The sequence below is a fragment of the Lynx canadensis genome, chromosome B1 (assembly GCF_007474595.2).
Source record: "Lynx canadensis isolate LIC74 chromosome B1, mLynCan4.pri.v2, whole genome shotgun sequence".
Lineage (NCBI taxonomy): Eukaryota > Metazoa > Chordata > Mammalia > Carnivora > Felidae > Lynx > Lynx canadensis.
Genome location: NC_044306.2, coordinates 77,033,375 through 77,059,110, shown reverse-complemented (window position 1 = coordinate 77,059,110; position 25,736 = coordinate 77,033,375). Strand labels below are relative to the sequence as shown.

Sequence of the window (25,736 nt, the reverse complement as noted above, 5' to 3'; positions counted from 1 at the left end):
TGCTGTCTTATGGCCCCTTCCATGGTGCACATTCAACCGTCTAGAGTGTCTTCAACAGTGAGAAGGGGCTATAGTCCATACTTAGTCATTCTCCCACTGAACCAAAGATACTCAAAGTACTAAACCTGGTATCGAAAGTAAAATGAAATTCAGAATGTACCTGCCAACTTTAAAGTAATCTCTCAAAAATTCACATCTTTATCAAAACAATGGGGAATTGTGAAAGAGAACCGTTAGCAGAGAGCAAAATTCCAATTATCTCATTTTATTCTCTCAATAACCCTACAAGGTAGAGGTTACTCCCTGTTTCACACAAATATAAAAGTAAGAAGTATTCACTATTTTGGAGAGCCATTAAAATTAAGACATCCAACTATTATTTTCATCTGTGCCATTTTACTAATAGATAAGTATGAGTATAAACCACTGAGTATGTAAATCTCAGTGGTTCGTATGTAAATATCATAAAAGTGTAATGTATTTAATCACATTCGATGTGCATTTATGCTTCTTTACAACTTCATTTCAGTTTTTATATATGGTGATTAAGTTTTAAATGGCTGACCAAAAAACTATGATGAGTTAGAAATTACCTTCTATTAGAGTGTTTATTCATAATAAATTACAGTATCTAGGGCATCAAATAACTTTAGGCCTTTATTTGCTGCTCAGTAAGAAGCAATCAAACTTACATGGAAAACAGTGCTTTAACTGAAAGACTGTATCATTATCTTGGCTTCCTACAATGACATCACCTGGACTTATATATGTATAAGATTGGGTCCTCTGTTGTGTTATAAAATATTTAATATAAAATAAATATATAAGTAAACTTCTAAATATATAAAACATGTATATGGATAAACATATTCAGCTAGAACAGCATAAAAAATAAAACTTTGGGGGCAAAGCCGAATTCAAACAAGAATTTCATAAGTTATACATCAGAGTGGCAATTTAAATCACTAACAAAAATAAGATTTAAGCACCAAAGAAAAGCTTGTATTAATACTAATATATATTTTTATATCATGCCTATCCTTTAAAAGACAGAAATACGAAAGCAATTTATGTCAAGATCCAAAGAAATGAAGTCAGAAGGTTAAAAACATTATAGAAATCTACACACTAGTAACTGTGTCCCCTGCAACTACATGGACACACTTGCCAAAACACATAGAAAACTTCCTTATTTAAAAAAAATTCCTACTTCTTTAATAATAAAGTTCATATTTACATAACTTTTACATATTTACATAACTTTTAGAAAGTTATCAGAAGTTCACTATTATCTTAATTGTTAGTGGCCGTATTCTCAGCATATTTGTGCAATGTATAACAGGATACATTTAACAGAAAGCCATGATCTTTTTGAGGGACACTACGCGGGTACGAAAGAAGATACATACAAGACAGGATGAGGAAGGGATATGTGTTGGGAAGCAGACATTATAGATAGATTCTACTACTCTGGGTTTGGCAGGGCAAAGGGAACAAAGAGGAGGAGGGAAAATCAGAGTAGACACTTTGAGTAAAAAGAAGTCCCTCAAATTCCTCTTTCTTAAAAAAAAAAATCTCAAAGAGCAAAGTTAATTGGTATTTCTTGTACTGGGTTGGAATGAGGAAGCAAAGTCCAGGAAGATCAGAAAGACAAGAGTTACTAAAATCAGGACAGAACTTAAAAGTCTGCTAAAGGATTACACCAGAAAGAATACTTCTTATTTTGCTTATTATCTGAAAATACACACACACACACACACACACACACACACACACGAGCATGTAATCAGAACCAAAGACATGAGAAATCTTAAAACGTTTTTAGCAGATGAAGAATTGCAAATGGAAATTAACAGAATCAATCATAACTAAAGAAGTATGAAATGGCTATATTTTCTTAACAAATTTCATCAATATATCTTATAAATAAAATGTTAATAAAAAGGCTTTCATGGAACTCCTGACCTCAGTTCCTCCATAACCTTAATTTCCCCATTATATCTAAAATCCTTCGAAAAAAATTCTACCAAGGTGGTTTTACAATATTGTAACCCTCTGTATAAGGCATTATCATCCTTTCTTAATAATGTTCTTTGCTAATTTAAAAACTAAATTCATTGGGACTGCAAGCAAAATGAGCCTTCTCTACATTATAGTCAGTGTTTAAGGAAAGTATTTTCATTCATTCATTCATTCATTCATTCAAAAAAATTTTGAACGCCCATTATGTATGAAATACTGGACATCAACAACAAAAAAGTGGGTGGAGAAATATTTTACTAAGAACTAGAGAAAAATCACTCTAAATATCCTGTTTAAACCTACACTTTGAGCAGTAAATATTAATAACAGAAAACAAGGCCCAAATAACCTTAAAATGTCTGAGGTTACTGTTTAAGTGGAGGGGGGAGCATGGGAATCTGAAAATCAGAGTGACTATGATCAAATCCAACATTAACTCCTTCCATCAACTCCAGGTTTTGTGGTAAAATTTTCATTTGTTTTATTTTAGAAGGAAATACTAACACACACACACACACACACACACACACACACAGACACACAAAATGCCACCACCCACTCCCAAATTATAGATGCTGTTATTTACTTAAAACACTTTAGACATTAAGAGGAATATTTTGGTCAACCCACAACACTCAAATCTATACTCAGGTTTTAGTAATGATAATACACTTTTAGCTAAACTTCATTCATGAACTAATACCTAGCTAGCTCATCAAATATGGACAATGACAAACAATTGTATCTTCCTATATAAATGGGATCTAAAAATATCCTAGTGAAATAAAATAAAAATAAAAGTTTTATAGGATCCTAAGAGTAAATATGCACCCTAATATATTCAATACAGTTAATAAAGGTACTGTAAGTTTGTTCCAAATATCTGATAAACTTAATCAAAAACTCATTATCTCTGAAGGATGATAATTAAAAAATTTTGTTTGAGAATAAATAATAAGATTTTAAATGGCTACTATGTTTGATGTTTAAGTATATTCAAAAATGTTCTTATATGATTAATGTCTAAAGCTCCCTTAACCCAAATCATGTCCATTTTTACTTTCTACTGTAGACTCAGCAACCAACATAACTGCCACATTAGTACATATTCAAACATTTTGGTGGAATGAATGACTATATATATACTTATGAAAGATTTTAGTCATTTTTAACCTATGTATTTACTTAAAAGTTCACTGCTGACTTTGTATTAAATGTGAACGTTCTAACACAATTTTGCCTGTAAAATAAATTTTGCATTATTTATAAATTATATAAACACTGTGGTACACACATTATGCAGTTTGGACTTTTTGAAAGTCATCTTTGTCACCATACAAATGCAAGTTGTCATAAAATTTTAAAATGTTATGGTGTATAAATTGGATATTTCTTCCAAAGTGGTCTTGCAATGTCTTATCAAAGTCTTATCAACATGGGATCAAAATCCACAAGCAAAATGAGATCTAAAAGTAATATGCAACCTTTTTGTTTTTAAATATGAAGTTGAGAAACAAGATGTCACAAAAATAGGGACCCCACAATTATCAAAGCGACATGAATAAAAAAACATGTATCATGGGTATGCTTCACCCAGTACCTTCACCTTGGGTTTCTAATAAGAATCCTCATTAAAAGGAATCAAGGCCCTTTGGGGAAACAGCTGATTCCAGAGCTGCAGGAAGGAAGGTTCAAGATGAACCAAGAACCTCTTGCTACCCCCAAAAAGTCAGAAAATGCTCAGGAAAATAAAGGGGCATGTCAAAAAGGACAAAAATTAGCTTGAAGAGGTTACTGCTGGCCAAATCTGAAATAATTTGAGCACTAAGATGATTATGAACATTAAAGAATTTTTATGTATTGAAAACAGAAATTCATGAGACCATACCAAAAATAAATCGATAAACTGGGTGAGACAAAAAGGTATCATGTTAAATTATAGTGCCAAGTTGGAGCACCTGGGTAGCTCAGTCGGTTGAGCGTCCAACTTCAGCTCAGGTCATGATCCCACAGCTTGTGAGTTTGAGTCCCACATCCGGCTCCGTGCTGACAGCTCAGAGCCTGGAGCCTGCTTCGGATTCTGTGCCTCCCTCTCTCTCTGCCCCAACCCACTCACATTCTGTCTCTGTCTCTCTCAAAAATAAATAAACATTAAAAAAATGTTAAAAAAAAATTATAATGCCAAGTGAATAGCATGGAAGAGTCGATGTTGAGAATGATCATTTTCTAACCATCATTGTGAAGACTGATATAGGCAAGAATTGTTAAGTGGACTCTACATTTCATTCAGATTTCATTAGTTTCCATTATAATTTTGATGAGAAGTAAAATATTTTCATAATCTCACTACAGATGGATTAAGTGCAAAGGATAAAATAATAAATATACTAAAGATGTTGGACCACACCCTGACTGGTCAAAATTAGTATCAGCATTGAAAGGCAGATGGGGCATCATGTCTGGATGTAAACCTCTAACAAAGATACATCACTTATGTAGTATTCCAACTAGATATATAACCTGAATCTGACCATAAGGAATCAGTAGATAAATTCAAATGAGGATTATTCTATTTAAAAAGGAAAGACGTCTATTCTTAGTCAATGTCAAAAACAAAACAAACAAACAAACAAAGGAAGGCTAAGGAAATGTTTCAGATTAATGGCAACTAAGGAAATTAAATGTAATGCCTAATCCTAGACTAGATAATGTATGGGGGGGATGTTAAAAGACGTTACTTGGTCAATCAATGAAAGTGAAATATATATAAATATAAATATATATAAATATATAAATACAAATACAAATGAGTTCAGTAAATGATCAGTGAAGCCTGGCTTTGAAATGTTTTGCAAAAATAGTAACTCTCTCCTGTGATGTCCTCTGTGACCAAGAACTCACTGAAGCCTATTTTCAGAAAAGCGTAAAGCTAACTGTTCAAATATGAAAACGAACCTCTAATTATGCTTTCACAATTACCACTTGCTGGTATTAAATAAAATTACTAATTTATAGAGTACGCACAAACACATGTTTGGCCTCCTTAAGAGGTTTCCCCAGGTCAAGAATTTAGAGTTCCAAATTGATACTTAGTAGAGCAGTATATAGGTCTATATTCATAATTCAAATCATTGGCAATTTAAAAAAAGTTACCATTAGTAAGTGGTATCTGAAACTACAACAAATAAACAAAAGCAATCCTCTACTTCAAGTTATAATAAAATTCTTCCTGAAAACTTTGTCACAAGTTTCATGTTTTAATCTACTCTTAATGTGATAAAACTATGTTATTCTGTTATCAGTGAGGAAGAGTTATTCTAAATGAGAACTTTTTCTAAATGACAGAAGGTTTAAAATGCTGTATTCCTTTAGGTGAAAATATTTCTAAACCATGATGGTATTCTGTGGTAACTAGAAGAATACTCCCTCCAAAAGATGTTCACATCCTAATGCTCAGAACCCATGAATATGTTACCTTACATAGCAAAGAGGAATTAAGGTTGCAGATGGAATTAAGGTTGCTAACCAGTTAACCTTAAAATAAGATTAACCTGGATTATCCACTGCACCCCTGTAATTACAAGGGTTCTTCAAAGTGGAACAAGGTGGCAGAAGAGCAGGTCAGAGTAATGCGATGTAAGAAGCAATCAACTTGTGGTTGCTGGCTTTGAAGATGGAGGAAAGGGGCCACCAGCCAAGGAATACAGGAGGCCTGTCGAAGCTGGAAAAGGCGAAGAAATGAACTGTACCCTAGAGCCTTTCCTCAAGAGTGGAATACAGTCCCGTCAACATCTTGACTTTATCCAGGGAGACCCACATTGTTCAAGTCGCTAAGTTTGTGGTAATTTGTTATAGCAGCAGCACAAAACTAATGTATGCTATTTTCTCTTCTCTCATAAAAAGTGTAAGAAATGTAATTTAATCTTTAAAATCAAACAGAATCATTATGGGAATCAATGAATGCTTTAAGCAACAACCTACCTACTCCAACCTCCAAGCATGCACAAAGATTCCCACATTCACCGTTACACTATATACAGACTCCAAGCGATCTTTTGACAAGAGGTGTTCTACTACCTATGACTCCACTTCATCTACTGTGAATGGCTCTGCTCTCATTACTCACCACATCATTGAATATCCCTCAGTCTCCACTACTCTCTTTCCCTCTTGGTTCCCCTTTAATTCTTTCCTGTTATTTTTGCTCATACAATTCTCTCCTGAGCTTCTTGACTCCTGCATAAAGATTGGACTTAAATGCACAAGGCTAGTCAATGCCCTTTTTCCTTGTCTGCAGATCTACCAATCAGCATATAATATTCTGCTCTCCTCAGCTCTTTTCATTGTTGCTGAGTATTTACTGGTTGTTTTCCGAGGATATTTCTCCCCCTATTTGCAATCTAAACCTTAAATTTTTCTGTAAAAGGTTATGTATATTTACTCCATCTGCAAACTTGAATGGGAAGCAGCAGAGATAATGATAGCATAGTCATACACATACTCTCACGATTATAGGCAGCTGTGATAAACGGCAATGTTAAGTGCAAATTCATTTTCTCCACACATAGGTAACCTCCTGCACCCCCATCCCTGCTCTCTATGCTCTCAGTAAATGTTTAAAGGACATGGGAGAAAATAAGCTCTTAACTTCCTAGTGTGCAAGTTACAGGAAGCAGAGAGAACTAAGCAAAGTCAAGTTATATGTAGTATCAGAACTGGTAAGAATGTATGTTTAATCTATAATAAATTTTCTTAAAATTTTTATTTTAAGTTATAGCATATGTACTATGGTTTTATACATACTTTTTATGCAACAACTTTCCTAGTAATTCTGACAATTTCCATGGCAAAGTACAAGCTGCATGTAATGAAATCCTGGCTTATTCCTCTAATATATAAAAGAAAATAAAACATGGTAAAGCCATATAACACAAGAGTTATTTAAAAATATATTATACTCTGAAATATATTGATTTATTTATATGTACCTATATACATTTATTGAATAAAGATAACAATGAAGGAAATTAAACTCTTCATATACTTTATTCATTCTCTGCTCATTCTCTTCAAGTCTTTCTTCATAAATATATCTCTAACATACATAAGATCATGCAACAGAGATAATTTGGTGTTCTTTTTTCTTTTAAAATTATATCTTTTAAAGTACTTTAAATATGACTAAGGTTCTAATTACATAAATCTATCATTTCAATTCCTTTACAACAAACTTTTAAAGAAACAATCCTTTTAGGAATTCAGGTATTATATTATTGATTTAAAATACCTGAATCATATCTGAAAGAGTCAAAGATACAAGATAATACATGAAAAAATAAAATATGACTTAAAAAAGCATAAAATGAAACAGAGACTCCTATCAAAATAACAAGTTACCATTTTAGGATCTTATTGGGTTTTTTCCTAATTAAAGATTTCCAATTAAACTATTTAGGAAAAGCATTAAATTAATTTTAATCTTAAAAGAAGATCAATAATACTGACTTCAGACTGAAATGTTTTCAATAATGCAAATAGTATCTACCAAAACAAAATTTTTAGCTCCATGTAAATTGCCCTTTACGGAGTGAACAAAAACTTGAATAACTAAACTTTTGCAATCAAAATACAGATATGCTTTTAAAAATACACAAAGTACTCCACTTGTGAAACAGAATGCATCAATTTCCATATAAAAGCTGAAATCTAAACAGAAGTTAAAATTGATGTCAGTTTACTTCTGAGAGCTTACTATATTTGGCAAACTGCTTCCTTTTTGATAACACAGTGGTTTCAGTTTTATATAAAGACTCATTATAAGCCACAATGTTTCCTAAGTATAAAATATGCAACATTTTATTAACTCCATTTTCATCTTCTGTAAACAGCCATGGATTTAACTACCAATCACTTTAAAACCAGATTTAAATTTGAAGTATTTTTCCTATGATTTACTACATATTACTTTAGGAATTTCCTAACCAGACTGACTACCTAGCATAGTTCTCAATGCAATCATTTCTTAAAACCTGCATAAAATGATGATAATAACAACTGTTATTTGGTCCTCCGTGAATTTAGAAACAAAATAAAAAATATGGGACAGAGACCACTTTCTCTCTACACTATATGATCATGTCACCACATTTCAGAGTGGGATATTAAGATCTTATCCTCCTCTTCTGAAAATTAACAGGAAAGAAGGCAGCTTTGGAGTATCTTGAGAAGACAAGGGTAAGTAGGTGTGCAATGGATATCATTCAAGTTGTAGGAAAGCAGAACTTAAGGAACTATCACATCATAGAAAACTGCAGAGAGAGCATTTAAAAACAAAAGAGCCTGACATTGACAGGATACCAATAAAAATTTGATGGCTTTAAAATAAACTGTCACCTTCTTTGCTAGTCATATGCTTGGCCACTTCTTAGTTTTAAAATGAAGTGAGTTTATATATTCTATCTGTGTCTGGTTTCTATACAGATAGGGATAATAACAGGATATAACTCATTACAGATTTGCTGAGAGGATTAAGAAAAAGTGCTTAGCATACTGCCCAACACAAAATAAGAGCTCAGTATTATTCTTGTACAAATCTCACTTCAATTGAGTTTTAAAAGACCTTCAGAACATTACCTCTAGAGATCTGACACTGAAAATTTGCCCTTGGTGATACAAAGAAATCTGTTTGAAAGGGGAGGGCATCAAAATTATTAATCAACCTACTGGTATTTATGGAGTATGTATTATGCATCTAGTCATGTAAGCTATCAAATAAGATGATACATGCCTTTCAGTAACTTTTCACATTAATAAGTTAATAAAAGGAAACAAATTCGTGGATAATGACATAGGGGAGACAACAGAAATGAAAACCTATATTAAACTGTTCGAGGCTGCTGGTAATTGGACTATCAGTTCAGAGAGAGTTGTCTCTGTAGGGCATTTCACAATAAACGTAAGGAAGCTAACCTGGAAAGACAAAGACTTCAGGTTGGGGGTTAGTGAGAAAACAAAGTTGATTAGGATAGGGTTTTAAGGATTTTTAAAGAATAATGACAATGACAGCCAGTTTTCTTCTATCCCTCTAACCTCTAAGTAAAAACCTGTCAAGGGAAGTAGAATAAAAGCATGTGCTTGATGGAATCCTCAAATTACTGAATCCCTAAAAAGTCCCCCCTTCCCTTCTTTGTTCCCTTCTTCCTTCCACAAATATTTATTATATATCTACTATCTAAAAGGAAGTGTGTAAAGTGCTGGGAATAGGAAATCATTGGGATGAGGACTATACCTGGTTTGATGAGAAAAACCAGTATAGACAATCTTAGAAGAAATCTAACCAAGCTTATTTGGCCAGGACTACTTTTTCTTTTAAGTGAATCGTCTGTTTTCCCATTAGCACTTAAAAGATTTTACAGCTTTAAGAGTGCATCGAATGAGCACATTTATAACATTTAGACATACATTCATATCAACACCATGCATTCTTAAACTCCAGCCCAAAAACTCCAGTCACTTAAAATATACCAAATGAAGAGTTTAGGAACGTGAACAGTGAGTTTAGGGACCTGAAAACTATTCAAGAACTGCACACGAGCCCTCAGTTTTAAAATACCCGTGCAGTTTTGCCAAATGTCAGAAAACAGTAACAACAAAAAATTAGTCGGAAAAAGGAAAGCAAGGATAATTCAGAAATAGATTTGGGCTAGACAAACATAAACTCATCTCTACAAGATAACACAAAATTTGTAAGAGCCATGTAACCTGGGGCAAGTTATTCAACCTTCCCGCATCTCAGTTTCTTCATCTGTAAAATGGTGATAATATATAGCTATCTCCAAAGATGATTATGAGGACGTACAAGTTAATACAGATAAAACACTTAGAACAGTGTTTGCATATAGTAAATGCCTCATATGTCTTAGATTATTGTAAAATTATCTCTCCAACATCCGGTTAATGAACAATACACCCCGACAAAAGTAAACAATAGCTCCAAAAAAGAGGGAATGTTTCAAAGTAGCACAACAGAAGGACAAGTAGGAAGTCAAAGAATTGTGTTAGTGACTAAGTTCTTAAGAAAGGAGAGGTAAAACAGAGGTCACAAAAAACATGTTTAGTTTTCAATAAGTATATGAAAAGAGAAAAAGAACTATATTCTATAGTTTGAAAAAGAACTGTCTTCTACATTTAACAAAATTTAGAGAACTTCCAATCACTTTACCCTAACAAAAGTCATATTAATAATAAAGAGTACACTTCCTGTGCTATAGAATTTGGAATCCCATCAATGGTTTGTTCAGCTTGCATAAGTCACAACTGATTGGACACAGTCCCTGTGGGCATGCCATTTCATCCAGACTGGATGGTTCATTAGTCATAATTACTATAACTGTACAGCAGAGACTGCAGTTTTATCTCATCATACATCTTTGATCAAGCTGCTTCAATTTCTGCTTCATCAGCATATGAAGTTACATTATTGGAGTTTTTTATTTTCAATCGGTGATTAACACAGATTATGCTCTTTATCAAAACATGTATTGGGTCTTCACATTTAATAGTGAGGGCTCAGATCTGACCACCATTTGACCTCTGATATTTCAAAACCACCTAAACACCATGAATCATCAACTGAAACCCAGAATGTTACAGAGAAAATTAAACAAAGAGAAGAACTGACCTGTGTTAAAAGCATAAGATGATTGCACTTATCTAAATTGAGACTAACCATATTTGCAGCAGCTTCTCATTAAACATTAAATTGCACACCAGAACACATCATACATATTTATTGTTTTGCACTGTCACTTTGGGAAGACTCATACCACAATTACTGTTTCTCTCAAACTATAAGCTACATAAAGAAATTTCCCATGAAGCTTGAAGACAAAGTAATGTAGAAGATTGTGCAAGAAGGTTAAGGAACAGATGGATAATAGATTTCACTGAACACTAAAGCATAACACACTTACTTCAGAAGGGAAAATGTTGCCAAAACATGGTTCAAATGCAAAATACTGAATGAAATTGATGTGTCAGGATTTTTTTTTCTTCTAAGTTCTATTGAAGAACAATAGGGGACTAAATGGCCTGTCTTACTATTTTTGTGCCTCACTATTTTCATGTGCAAAGTGTCCCCACTGTAGGCTGCATGGACAATCATAATCGACAGTTACATGCAGGCATTGAGGCTGCAAAAATCCCAGAGTAATTAGTGTTGTCTGAATGCAATGACATCTGTGTTCTCATGGTTCTCAAGACATGTCAGACCAATAAGATGTATATGAAAAAATATGACAAGCATTGCAAACGCCCTTCTGAAAGGTCTTACACTTTGGGGAAAAGCTGAAGAAATAACACATGTCATCTTTTTGTAAGCAATATATTTAATATTAAAAGATCTGAAGAGATCTTTGGAGTCATTTTCTTTTTGCAACTATCAAATATTTATTCAGCAAACAGCAAAGCAGAATGGAAAAAAATGCTGCAAGTTTGTCTCTTTAAAACTTTCTTAACACAAATGATTCTGTGCAGTGGCAATGTATGTGCCCATTCCTTAGTAACAAAATAGGGAGCACATCTTATTAACACTGCTTGATTTCTTTCCATTTTAATTTTAAAATGATCTCTCTCAGTACTGCACAAAAAGTAGTCTAAAATGTGTTGTTAAATGCCTTAGAATTATGTTTGCATTTTTCTAATAATAGAGACTGCCAAATTGACTGCGTTAAAAAGCCTTTGTTTTAGAATACCTAATGCTTTTGCTGAGTGGTGCCTATTGCTGAGCCCTCTCTCTCTGGGCTGTAGCAGTATGTTGGAGCATGCACTTGCTCCAAGAAAGACATTAGTCATCATTAACAGAAGCACTGACACCAAATCTAAGTGCCTCTCCACAATGACCAAGTGGCAATCATCTTTCTCTTAGACTGTCACTGCTGATTAGGATTTTCTTTCATGAAAATTTAATTTGTCCCCCTTTCTTCAGCTTATTTTTTTTTAATTCCTAAAAATACCACTGTATTCAGGAAGGATTGCAAATACAGCAAAAGAAGCTATACCTATAATATAGCTAACAAGATTATAAGATTCTCAGCCAAATCTTTTATCTCATCCAACAGAAAAACACAGATTAAGTGGATGATTAAATAAAAGGGAAAAACAATGATTCTAAATGCAATCTAGCTTTAAGGAAATGTAATCCTCAAAAGGTGAATAATTCAAAAGATCTGAATAAAATTTTTCAAAAATTAATTACATAATCCCAAAGCTTCTTTAAAACTACACTATTTTAATAGTAGCTATGTTTCACTGCACTTTAAATGTGTATTATCTATAGCTGAAAAAGAGAAGATATGGGTGTTCACACAGACATGTCACTGCAAACTTAAGAAAATACTTAAGCATCCATACCTTCACTATGCATTAACCTGCTGGTTAGTTAAAGAGGTGGGGGCAGGGAAGGAATCTTCAGTGGCATTGGACAAATGAAAATGATTCATGTGGTCATGCAGGGTACTCCACAGCTAGATCATACTACAGACTTGAACTCTGGTTCTGTACAATATCACAGTGTTAAACAAGATATCATGGCGATAAGTTATTTAAGGAAGTTCTAAAAAACATTTACTTTTCTGTTTTATTTCAATTTGTTTAAAGTTTTCAAAAAATGTAAGCATACGATAGTTTGTAAGGATCCTGGTACAACCAAAACTCCCCCTTCTAGTTATAAATATTATCTTCTCTTTATATTACTTACATTTTGTAACAAAATAGAGATTGACTTAAATTTAAAATATCTCTAAATTATTTTACATCCTTTTAGAACACGTGTACTTTTAGTCAAAACCTGTTACACTTTTGTGTTTATGTGAACATAAATTGTATCTATCTTTAAATGTAAATATCCATATGAAATGCCTTTAAAACAAAATTCAGCCTCATTTCTTTTTAAATTCAGAAGCAACCATAATTCATCAAACCTTAATCATTAAATGTTCTATGCCTGACTATTTTATTGTGAAAAGTAATATAAAACAAATTTGAAGGTCAAACAGCAATTGCTTTAGGGTTAATATATCACATTTGCAAATGGTACAAATTTTTTTCCATTTAAAATTGGTCTACAGTTAAAACGTGTAAGTGGAGAGTAGGAATTAAAATGGATTTGAGAGGCAATTTCCAACTGCTGAACTTTTATAACAGAGATATCATGAATGAGTAAGGATCTAGTCTAAATAAAAGCAAAACTATACCATAATAACATACGTAGCTTAATTGTTCTTGCATAGTATCTTTACAAATGATTGGCTCATATCCTTATTTTTTAACTAAATAAATATGCTGTTTAAATTCTCAAAAGCTTAAAAGTAAACTCTGATCTTCAGAGTTGCAAAGACTTATCCAAATCAAAACTTCAAAGACTTAAAAAAGTATAATTACTGACTCTATCGCTAGGTCCAGTACATGTTCAAGTAGAGAAGTTTAGCTCCGTAACTTCCACTCCTCAACTTAAACCTCCAAGTCACTTGTCAGTTAAAGGTTGGGCGATTTATTGACCGCCTCTGGATGCATACTGTCAGTGCTGAAGGAAATATGAGAGAGGGTTGTCGCTACTGTTCTGGAGCTCATTGATAATGACATACCTGCCTCTGTCACCCATTACCCATACTACAAACTACTTAGACCTAACTGAAAAATCAATAGCCTACTTGCACTGGTTCCTGTGGCTGCCTCCTTTGATTGTCAGCTCCTGTCTAGGGTCAGCACTTACATGAAAGGGGCTGTGACTGCCTGATGCTTTCAGGACAACCTAACGATATGAAACTAGCCAACAGAACAGTAAATTCTGTCTCCCTGCCCTCCTCATCAATTAGGCTTTGACTAGGCTTGCCTGTAGAAACCTGACCTTTTAAGTTTAGGTGAATATGGACTAGCTGAACACACCATTGCCCTCAGCACTGAGCCAGGAAATCTACTGACAGGTTAAACAAAACAGAAGGTTGTAACTGTCATAATTTGCATTGCACTTTCACGCCAACAAGGGTGTTATCAGTAGGGGCAAGCCCTGGAACACACAACTCCAGCACCCTTAAGCCACACTACTCATAAATTTTCAAGTGAAGTGAGATAAAACATAAATTCACAAATAGCAATACATTTCTCATCGCTTAGTCTTTTAGGTTTGCACTTTGCAAACCCATATAGTGTCCATCAACAACTCTCTCAGTGGTCACCAGGTACTCCCGCTGCATTAATGAGGGACTTCCAGAGAATGCAACATAGAAGTAAAAATTACTATGCCATTTGAAAAGACATTTTAGACAGAATTTATAATATAGCAGACATACTGATCTATATCTCAAAATGAGAATTAGATCTCAATATGTTGTCTCTTTCCTGCCTCATGTCCCTCCCTCCAAAAATATACACAAGCTTAGAATATAATAAGTTATCACATCAGTGAAAGGAGGTGTTGAAATTATTTCCTACCATGCTTCTATGATATAGCATCTTTTACAGTTTGAGAGAAAACTAAGAACATCTGTAAAATAAAAGATGTTAACACTTCTATGCTTGTCAGATCTTCTGATGAAAACAAGTGAAAAGCATGAGAAAGTAGTATAAAACTTTAGTCTCTATCGTGACTCATGTTTTGAAAACCATTTCCCTGCTTGGATCTATCTTTTAACACAACACGAATATGGTCCTACTTCAGTTGCATAGAGCAATGCTGTTTCTCTAGTCTTTCTCTAAACACTGACCATTCCTTTTTTCTTTTTTTTTTTTTATTGTTGTTGTTGTTGTTTTAGAGTTAATTGTGAACTTGAACTTTCTTTGGCTTCAAACCATTTACAGAATATCTAACCTTTATAAAAAAATGTCAGAAACATTGACAGTCCATTCAACATTTTAAGGAAAAAAACATACCTGCCAATTTTATGTATAACTTTAAACATGTACTGTTTTTCTATATATACAATCCACACTCCTGTTTCTTTTTCATATTTTTATGTTCCAACTCCTATCAATAATAATTAATATACTCTCAGAATATATTCCAAGTTGCTATTTGGTTGTCTCTCACAACCATCTCCAATTTATAATATGTAGTTTTTTTCCCCTAAGACTAAAATATGGAATATAACCATTTGTAAGCTTATTCCTTTCTGCAATTTTTTCATGTTAAAAATGTTCATATACTTATATTAGAGCAGCACTGGAAGTCACAATTCTTGCAGAAGTCTAAATTTTGCAACTTTAATCATCTTTACGGTATGAAATTACAGATATTTTATCTTGAAGAGGTAGAAAAAAAACTCCTAATCCATCCCCCAATTTAAGAATTGAGAAGATAGTCAGTAGAGATAATGACTTGATCAAGGTCACTCAGATAGTCTCTAGCCAACAGAGGACAAAATTGAGAGCTTTTCCTCCCAAGATTAATGCTCTTTAGATGCTATCGAACTGCCTCTCTTTATCTTATCTATCTAGGTAAGTTACGTGACAGCAACAACCTTATGTATTTTAAAAAATACATAGCTTTGTATCATTCATTTTTAATTGATGATATAATTTGTAGAAAGTTTTGACTAATTTGCCGAAGGGATTAGATTTGTAGAGCATTTAACCAACAAGGTACCACAGAACAAATAACTATTAGAAATTGAAGATCTAATTAAGTATGGTTGGAACGCTGTATTCACCTAATTTGATGATTAACTATGCATCTGGTAACCTTTCAGGTCCTTTGTGTGTACCTATCTGATAGCAAAGTGAAAGGGCATGGACAGTGTCTGGTCCCAGCAAGCAAATCATTTGGAAACAGTCATAGCCATAGATCAAAGATTTTTCACTCTATCTAGGCTGACTTAAACCTACTAACCCAGGTTTTGTCTGAAGACAAAACCAGTCAAAAAAATAAAAGAATGACTCTTTAGGATCCAAACATAATAAGGGAAGATAGAAAGGGAAAATTCAGAAAAGAAACAGGCTGGCAGAACCTTGACATACATAGGCCAAGACAGCTGTTTTATATCCTAGCTTGATTTCACATGGCTAAAGGAAAAGTTTCCATTCCTTAGATCATCAAATATTATTTCATTTATACTACACAGACGTCTTCTATACATAGATTGGAGCCAATGAAGAATTTTTGTTGTTGTTGTTTAACTACTAAAAGGAATCAGAGAGACCTCTCAGCACATCACTTTTACTCTAATTCACAATGTGTGAAGGAAGGAACAGGCTAGATTTTTAGCATTATTAAAAATAATACAAAGCCCACTAAAAATTTCCTGTAATCACAGCAAAAGATTGATGCCAAATTACCTCTATCAGTAATAACATAGAGGGGTGCTGCAGAACCAATATATTTTAAAATAAACTAAGATGTTTGAAAAGGCTAGTTTCCTAAAGTATAATACAAAACTACCCATACAATACTTTTAACTGATAGTTTTAAACGCAGGTCCACAAAAATGTCTTATATGACCCAAAGAAATAAAGAACATAATGCCAAGTCTTATATTTTGAATTAAGTGCAGCCTCATCTCAGTCATCTGCTTTATAAATGTGTCACTGATCACAAGCGAAAACAGAAATGGGAATGGGGATGACTCTGACATCCCATGAAATTTATTCTACATGTTGAGTCTGTAATCTTATTAAACAAAGGATATCACACCTTCTTTAAACCATAAAATTTAATGCCTTGAATCAAATGGAAAATCAAAAGTTTTGATTTATTTAGCATCAAGTTCATTACTGACTACTCCTGATTTTCCTATCTTCTGGCACTGATACAATGCCTAGACACAAATAATAATCCACAAATGATATAACCATTCCTTAAATAGTTAAGAGTTGGTTCTACTAAAAGCACTCTCCCCTTTGTTGAAGATTATAGTGAGTTATGAAAGCCAAAGTTATTTGACAGGTGAAATTTAGTATTTACCTGATGGTATATTAGTAAGTTCAAATTGTTAGGGAGGGAGGGAGGGAGGGAGGGAGGGAGGGAGGAAGGAAGGAAGGAAGGAAGGAAAGAAGGGAGGAAAGAAGGGAGGAAAGAAGGGAGGAAAGAAAAGTAGGTTGGTTGGAAGGCAGGCAGACACACAAGACAGACTCTTTTTCTAACTTTTCATAACTTATTTAACTATATATGGAAATAAAACAATGTAATTATTACAACTAAATATGTATACATGTAAAATGGGAAAAAGCAGGGGCCCCTGGGTGGCTCAGTCAAAGTGTCCAACTTCAGTTCAGGTCACGATCTCGTGGTTCATGAGAACAAGCCCTGCATGGGGCTCTGTGCTGACAACTCAGAGCCTGGAGCCTGCTTCAGATTCTGTGTCTCCTTCTCTCAGTCTGTTCCTCCCCCACTCATACTCTGTCTCTCCCTCTCAAAAATTAATAAAACATTAAAAATAAACAAACAAATAAAAAAGTGAGAAAAAGCTAAATGCTTTATTGGTAAGACCAAATGATATATACCGACGTAAGTGAAAAATATTTTAAGTTCAATGAAACACCTTCTGAGAAATGCTTGCTGAATGAACTTGGATTTTCTTAATATTTCACATCCTAGCTCAATAATAAAACAGTATTTACTTTTCAGTTAGGCTAAAAGCTGAGCACTTTCATTTTCCTGAGCACAATTTCTTTGCTCTCTCAATATGTATCTTGGTGAGATCAAATTATGTATAGCTTAATAAAGTACTCGTAGTTACAACTGTTATTCAACTTGGGGGAAAACAGGAACATATACTGTACTCTTTGATTTTCTCATCCTACCAAATAATGTAAGAATTAGACTTGTAAAAGATGTAGAAGTATAAACAACATCACTAATCATATATATATATATATATATATATATATATATATATATATATATATTATCCAAGGTTACCCAACCAAATTTAAAAGGCCCACAATACAATATACAAAAGCATCCAAAAGATTTATTTTTTAATACAATTCAATAGGTTTACTATACAAAATTAAAGCTATTGCCTTTACCCGACAGATTATCTTAAATTCAAACTGTACAAATGAGAACAATACCCTTGGGTTACCAATCAAAGAGATTACAAGTCTTTGTTTTTTTTTTCCAAAAAGCTATTTGGTAAGGGGAAAAAACAAAAACAACTTCTTTCGGCAGCATGACTGACCATTTGAAGTAGGCACTACAGTAAACTGTTCAAAGAAAACATTGAATTACTGATTATTCTCTAGATTGATTCCAGAATAGTAATTATCAATAGCTTAGAAACAATGTCTGTGATACCTCAGTTTTGGAAAATGAGATAATTTCACAGAGTGAAAAAGAATGTGATTTTAGGACTTTAATACAATGTGGATACTATAATCCTGGTAATTGTTTTTAAAGCTTCTTATGTTTTATTGTAATTACTTCAATAAAATTTCATGAGCTAATACACAAACTGTGTTTGGGTTATTTACTTTTCCTTCTGTTTTTCCTAGAATTATTTTTAAATTCAGGGAATTTAATAGTTGTTTATACCCCCATTTATATTCTGACCAAATTTTTTTTTAAAAAATCAAGCATTTTTATAAATATGTTGAAAGATTAAGTATGAAAGAACCCCAACAATTAGCAACTGTGAAGATGTTTCAAAACTAGATTTTAGAGGATAAGAATATATACATGTAAACATGTGGTCCTTTGTTGTCTAAAAAGTATAAATCCGTCAGAGAGTTGATTTTTTTTAAGTCAATAAACTGATTATTTTTTTGAATACTTCTAAAGTGTTTTCCTGGAAAACAAAATCATACAATCTAAAATCTGTACACTCTTTAATAAAAATTATTACAATGCTATATGCTATGTCTACAGATAATAAAATAATGGATATCTTTTGAGTCTCAGTGATATGATAAAGTAGAAAATGCCCTGAACTTTAACTCACTAAACACATTTCTAAGTAAAGATCAGCAAAAAAATAAAACAGTTTAAGGATTCTGTATTCTCTGGAAATGTAAACAGGATTATATCTGTCAGATGTACAGAAGCTCTGACTTCAGCCATTAGTTTGGTTTTGCTCCTGAGAAACACAACATGAACTACTGAATCATTTCTTTTCAAATCCATACATTCCCTGAAGCAGTTCAAGCTTCATCAGCAGTGCAGGAATGTTTTAAAATGACAGGCAAAGAGCATTAGTTCTCTTTTTTCTCTCATACTGCTTTCCTATAAATGGAAGACAGGGTTCTTTTCTCAAAGCACTTAAGCTGAGGCTGTTTAAGTCAATTGCTATAGGAAAATACGAATGAATTCTCTGTGCAAGGAAGTATCACAACTGGATTGGTTATTTCTTTTCAAGAAAAACTTTGAGAAAATCAAATGTTGTATTATTATCTTAGAATAAAATATGATAAAATTAGCATTCTCTTAATTGCCTACTATTCCGTTATAAATATTTTCAATTTAAGTATTCTGTCAACACATCACCTTATTTTAGCACCAAATAATACCCAGTTCTGCTTCTCATTTTAAATAGAAAAAGGCCCTCAAATTAAGATATACCAACTTTGTTTTGAAAATCTTGTTTGTATAAATAGTTAAATTTTATTTCCAAGTATCTGTACTCGTAAGCATTTCATTGCAAGAAGAAATTCAATTAATAATTAAAAGTTTACTTACATATGATCAATTAAAAATAGGATGTAATGTCTAATTTGGCTATTCGCTGGAGCTTAGCTTAAACATTCACATTTTTCAAAAACTGGTACACTAATTGCTATATCTTGACTCAATTTTATTTTAAGGAAATGGGAAATGTTAAGGCTAAAGTTTAAACATACTTATTTTAGCTTATAGTAACTAAACACACCCGCATCTTAGTATTATCATGCACGTTCTCATAAAATGTTCCTACAGTAATGGTGGAGAAGGTGAAGCCTAGAGAAGTCTGAAGGTTATGGACTACACAAAATCCAAAACAAAAAAATTCAAATCACACCCTGAATATCCTCCTCCTCTTTTTAGGAATGTCTGTAGCTAGCCCAACATCACAGGTCTGGGCAGAAGCATGCTGATGTTGGCACTGCCTAAACCAAACAAACAAGATGTTTAACAGTCAAATAAAATGTCCTGCAGCCTCCCTAATGAATTTGTCAAGGACCATCAGATTTCTCTCCCCCCTCTTTTGCCTCATTAACTCAAGTATGATGAGACGGATTATAACAAGAGAATACAGATCAATCGGTCTGAAGACTTGAAGTGGCTTTTAGCCTCTAGAGTTTCTTTCTCTCACTTGGTCTCCTATAATAGAATACGGTATCTCCTGCAGAAGGGGCTGCCACTTCGTTTTAATACACCATCAAGGAGCTGCTGATGGACTTCTATACTAACATACATAAAAGCAGAGGTGACAGGGGCTCTTCAATTACAGCCTCCTCGGATACCGTTTCCCCCTTCAATTATTCAACCAGAGGAAGAGCGGATCCGCAAACACACAGCTGAAGCAGCTCTTAGGGCAGAGGCAGCCAGAGAGTGAGTTAGGGTGGGGGAGGGGGAAGGAAGGGAACTAGCAAGGGCGAGCATTATTTGCTGGAAGTGTTTAAGTTTATTGCTCGAATGATGTTTCTAATTAGTACCATGGCAATAAATTAAAGTCGCCTTTGTTTAACTGATTTATTATTTACTACAGCATCTACCTTAGACAGGGTAAATTGGTAATGAATTGTTTTTAAATCAAAACATTTGTAACGTTTTATCATCCCTCAGCCTCTGTATGTAAAAGTGGAGAAATCCAGGAACAAGGGTGCCACGAAACTTAGTCGTGCCCCACAGAGCGGGAAAAAGAGGAGGAGTGGGGTGTCAGGGAGTAGTGGCGCGAAGATCCGCGTGGCCTGGGCCGCCCCACCCGAGGAGGGCGGACGCTAAGCGCCTACCCACGGAGCTGGGACTGGCCGCACCGCACGGGCCCGGAGGACGGACAACTGCCGTGACCCCCGGGACTTTTTGCAAACACTCCCAGGAGTGTGGCGGGACGTGTGGGTCCACGAGCGAGGCCTCCCCCGCTCACAGACCTGATGTGACGGAGAAGCGGCCACCTCGAGGGTCAAGGAGGGAAGGCTCCGCACCCTGTGTCCCCGCCACAAGTCTCCGCCCAGTAACTGCCCTGGGGAGAAGCAGCTACGGATCCTGTCTGGCTGCTTGCACAGCTCTGCAGCGAAGTGCCCCCTCCTGCCCAGTAATATTTCCCAGGGCGCCAGCGTGACTTCTCAGGCATTAGCCAGGTTACCTACAGAGTCTGGGCTTCCCACTCGCGCGAACCGCGAAGACGCCGCGGCTGCGCTCTATCCTTGTGCCGCCAAGCATTCTGAGATGCAAGCTGCTCCCCCAGCAAGGCTGGAGCCGGCAGCCGCCCCAAGCCTCTGCCACTACACCAGAAGTTGACTACAGCTCTGCATCCCAGAGTTTGGTGTATGCTTACTTCCGACTTACACACTCCTGGCCACTAAAGACATATCCCAGACAAAATCTGACTTGATTAAAAAAAAAAAAAAAAAGTCAATTCGTTCTTTAGAAAGGTACTTATGGCAGAGAACAAGGAGGTGACAAGGTACCAGTGGTCCGCACCAGACATCTAAGAAAGAACCAAGAGGTCCAAGTGTCTGACGTCAAGTACATGGAGAGAAATAAACTTTCCCTATGCAACTGAATTCAGGTTCACCTGGTGCAGCTTTTAAGAGGGCACCTCAAGCCCTCCCAAAGGGTTTCTGCAAAAGCCGCAGGCACACCGGGGTTTCAAAGCGAAGTCTTGCCCCAAATGGCTTCACAGATTTTTATTCCTTGTATCTTAAGCAAAAATCTAACTAAAAATAATTCCATCTACTTCATTTGGCTTTAAAAGACTCAGCATCCACATACCTAAGGTTCAAAACATAAACCCTCAATACTAAGCAAATCAGAAACATTGTTAGAGCTTCTTTCATCCAAAAGTAGGGAAAGGCTACAAGGGGTACAGCTTGAAAGTATAATACATATACTAAAAGCACATGCATGAGTCTCACTGAAATGCCAAGGGAGGAGTGAAGCCATCTGTGTAATCAATAACAGGATAGTTATAGATTTCTGCAGCAGTGAAGTCTTTTAAAAGCAACAGTCAATTATGAAAATAAATTCATTTTTACAAGTGAAACTCTGTACTGCCTGAGAATATATTCAAAATTAGATTTACAACGTTAACATCTTAAGAAAACTTTGACTCAGGTTCACTTTTACTTCCTCATTTTTATTGTTTAAAACAATTTTAGTGGCTTATGGTAATTTAAAAGTATATCCAACAATATTCTACCATATATAGATGTGCACTTTCTCACAATTTAAACATATTTTCTCTCTAATAACTAGTCTTTTTAACAATAAAGCAATAGCATAAAATATATCTGAATCTTAATTATGAAGTAATTATCAAACAAGGTGCTTGCACTATTTTTACCCTGCCCCATTTTTCAACAGCATATGGAAATTACTGAAAAGAGATTTATGGTTATAAACCTTCACCCCATATCCACTCCACACAGCCCCCCCCCCAACTGGTGCACATATACAGCAATTGCTCTGGCTCTTGGCAACAATGGGAGAGAAGGGGAAGAGACGGGAGGAAGACTTTGCCAGAGAAGAAAAATCTAGAAAAATGTAGGTTCTTTCCCGGTTTCCCCTTCCTCCTCCTATTGCCTTCAAGCAAAAGTAATTTTGTTAGAGTTTGCACCTTCTGCACAATGTTGATAGAAAAAAAAATAGTGAACCTTTCTGAACCACTGCTACTCTCTCGCGTTATTCCAGCCATCTCCAGGAAGTCCCTTCTACCATAGACTCTTTTTCTTCCTTGCAACTGATAAGAGGAGAGGATAAAGAAGAAGGGGGCTGTAAAGTGTGTGTGAGCATTTGACTTCCACTATCTCCTCCTATTTTCCTACTTCTCTCTTTACCCCCTTTCTTTATCAAGTGCAGCGGTGGCTGCTACCGTCTGCCAAGCATGCCTGTCTTCTCTCTCGGATTGGCTAAAGCACTGACAGCTCGGATAGTGATTGTAGGAACTGAAGCTCCACCCCCCTCATGATGGCCCTGGACCATTCATAAACTAAATAACTCCAGGAAACAGCGAGGCAGAGAGAGAGCGAGAGAGAGAGAGAGAGAGAGAGAGCGAGAGAGAGAGAGAGAGAGAGAAAGGGAGGGAAAAGGAGGGAGGGAGAAGGAAAAGGAGAGAGACGTCGGAGGGGAGGAGGGAGAGACGACTCAGAAAGTGGAATCTGCACAAGCAACCTAAAGGGGGAGGAGAAGAAAAAGCCTTGAATCCTTATAACTAAACCCCAGATGCAACGCAAGCAACGACTTCGTCACACTGAAATCTATTTTGTGAGGGCCAAAATTATAAATTACGAAGCAGAAATGAATATCAAACAACTTCCAGCGGTGTGCACCTAGAGAAAGACAAGAAGAACCCACTGCAAACAAACAAACCCAGTCCAAACAACGCCTCCAGTAGGAAAAGAGGAAAACCGCTACAACACGACCCCCTGAGAAGAGACCAGACCATCACGCTGAGAGCGCCGAGCGTCTGCAAACCTCCAAGTGTGCCGAGGACTGAGCTGCACTTCGCTGCTCTCTGGACCTTAATTACGTCCTTCACCTTCCATTTGGGGGAGGGTGAGGAGAAAGGCACTCACCTACGCTGAGTGAAGAAGTCCTACCAGCCTGTGGGAGAAGTTTTAAGAATGAAACACTGAATGTTTCGCTTTTATTTTTAAATTTACTTTGGCACTTAAAAGACCTCATTTCAGATTTCCGGGCAATCTCGGCTGCAGACATCTAAGCCTAACCTCTTGGTAACCTGATTTTTTCTGTCACCCCTTCTCTTTTTCTCCCTCCCCTTCATCTCTCTCACAAGCACATCTTTATTTTACACATCGAGCAAAAAAGTCCCAGCAGGTACTTTTCTTCTTCAAAGATTACCTTTCACCCCCCCCTTCTGCCTGGAGAAGCAAAAAGGTTTCGAAAGAGGGGAAAGAGCGAGCAAGCCGGCCGTTGTTTCAGCCGGTCAGCCCAGGTGGACAACAAGAGTGAAAGTGGGGCTTAGGGGAAGCACGACGCCTCTTTCGCAAGCCGCAGGGCCACCACCACTGCGTGAGCCTTGGATCCCTCAACGTATTGCGAGACGCCGGTGTATAGCCCGGACCTGTGCCCCAACATGATCGCCGCTCAGGCCAAGCTGGTTTACCAGCTCAATAAATACTACACTGAGCGCTGCCAAGCGCGCAAGGCGGCCATCGCCAAGACCATCCGAGAGGTCTGTAAGGTGGTCTCGGACGTGCTAAAGGAAGTGGAGGTGCAGGAGCCTCGCTTCATCAGCTCCCTGAGCGAGATCGACGCCCGCTACGAGGGGCTGGAGGTCATCTCGCCCACGGAATTCGAGGTGGTGCTCTACCTAAACCAGATGGGCGTCTTCAACTTCGTAGACGACGGCTCCCTGCCCGGCTGCGCGGTGCTCAAACTGAGTGATGGGCGGAAGCGGAGCATGTCTCTCTGGGTCGAGTTCATCACTGCGTCCGGCTACCTCTCGGCGCGCAAGATCCGCTCGCGTTTCCAGACCCTGGTGGCTCAGGCAGTGGACAAGTGCAGCTATCGAGATGTGGTCAAGATGATCGCGGACACCAGCGAGGTCAAGTTGCGCATCAGGGAGCGCTACGTGGTGCAAATCACCCCTGCGTTCAAGTGCACCGGTATCTGGCCTCGCAGTGCGGCACAGTGGCCTATGCCCCATATCCCCTGGCCTGGCCCCAATCGGGTAGCGGAGGTCAAGGCCGAAGGGTTCAACTTGCTGTCGAAGGAATGCTACTCACTGACCGGCAAGCAGAGCTCCGCGGAGAGTGATGCCTGGGTGCTCCAGTTCGGGGAGGCTGAGAACCGCCTGCTGATGGGCGGCTGCCGAAACAAGTGTCTCTCGGTGTTGAAGACGCTGCGGGATCGCCACCTGGAGCTGCCGGGCCAGCCGCTCAATAACTACCACATGAAGACGCTGCTGCTGTACGAGTGCGAGAAACACCCGCGGGAAACGGACTGGGACGAGGCGTGCCTCGGCGATCGGCTCAACGGCATCCTGCTGCAACTCATCTCCTGCCTGCAGTGCCGCCGCTGCCCTCACTACTTTCTGCCCAACCTCGACCTTTTTCAGGGCAAGCCCCATTCGGCCCTGGAGAGCGCTGCCAAGCAGACCTGGAGGTTGGCCAGGGAAATTCTCACCAATCCCAAAAGCCTGGACAAACTATAGGGTGCTGGGGACTGCTTCAAAAGCGACACAAACGGGAGTGCTCTCTTACACAAACACACACAACTCACAGAGACAAACAGCAGAAACTCCGGACACAAACTTTTATGTAAGCCACCTGAAAGAAACAGGAAGCAGTCACAAGACCTTCGTTAATTAGCAAGCAAACAAAAAGAGAGCAAACCAGCCAACCAAACAAACAAAATCACATTCTTGCACAAAAGTGATCGTTTTTCTTCCAAACAATGTGAATTTAAAAGGTCACACAAAAGAAGCAATCGGGCTTTGCCACCACAAAATGAAACCCAAGGTACATTTTCAAATCAATGTATAGTAGTTTCTCCCTTTTTCCTTCTCTCCCCCAACTCCTTTCTCCTCTCTCTCTCATCTTCTTTCTTTCTCTCCCTCTCATTT

General features: G+C 36.6%; 2 protein-coding genes across 6 annotated transcripts in view; one reads left to right on the top strand and one right to left on the bottom strand.

Annotated features, from left to right (window-relative positions):
* Nucleotides 1–25,736, bottom strand: part of LRBA (LPS responsive beige-like anchor protein) — a 789,117-nt gene that overhangs the window by 264,205 nt on the left and 499,176 nt on the right. The window lies entirely within an intron of this gene.
* Nucleotides 24,185–25,325, top strand: MAB21L2 (mab-21 like 2). The gene has a single exon (XM_030312939.1). It carries the CDS (start codon nucleotides 24,246–24,248, stop codon nucleotides 25,323–25,325), a length of 1,080 nt encoding a protein of 359 aa, XP_030168799.1. The 5' UTR covers nucleotides 24,185–24,245.

Coding starts and splice junctions, on each gene's coding strand:
- MAB21L2 (XM_030312939.1), top strand. CDS start 24,246: ATGATCGCCGCTCAGGCCAAGCTGGTTTACCAGCTCAATAAATACTAC.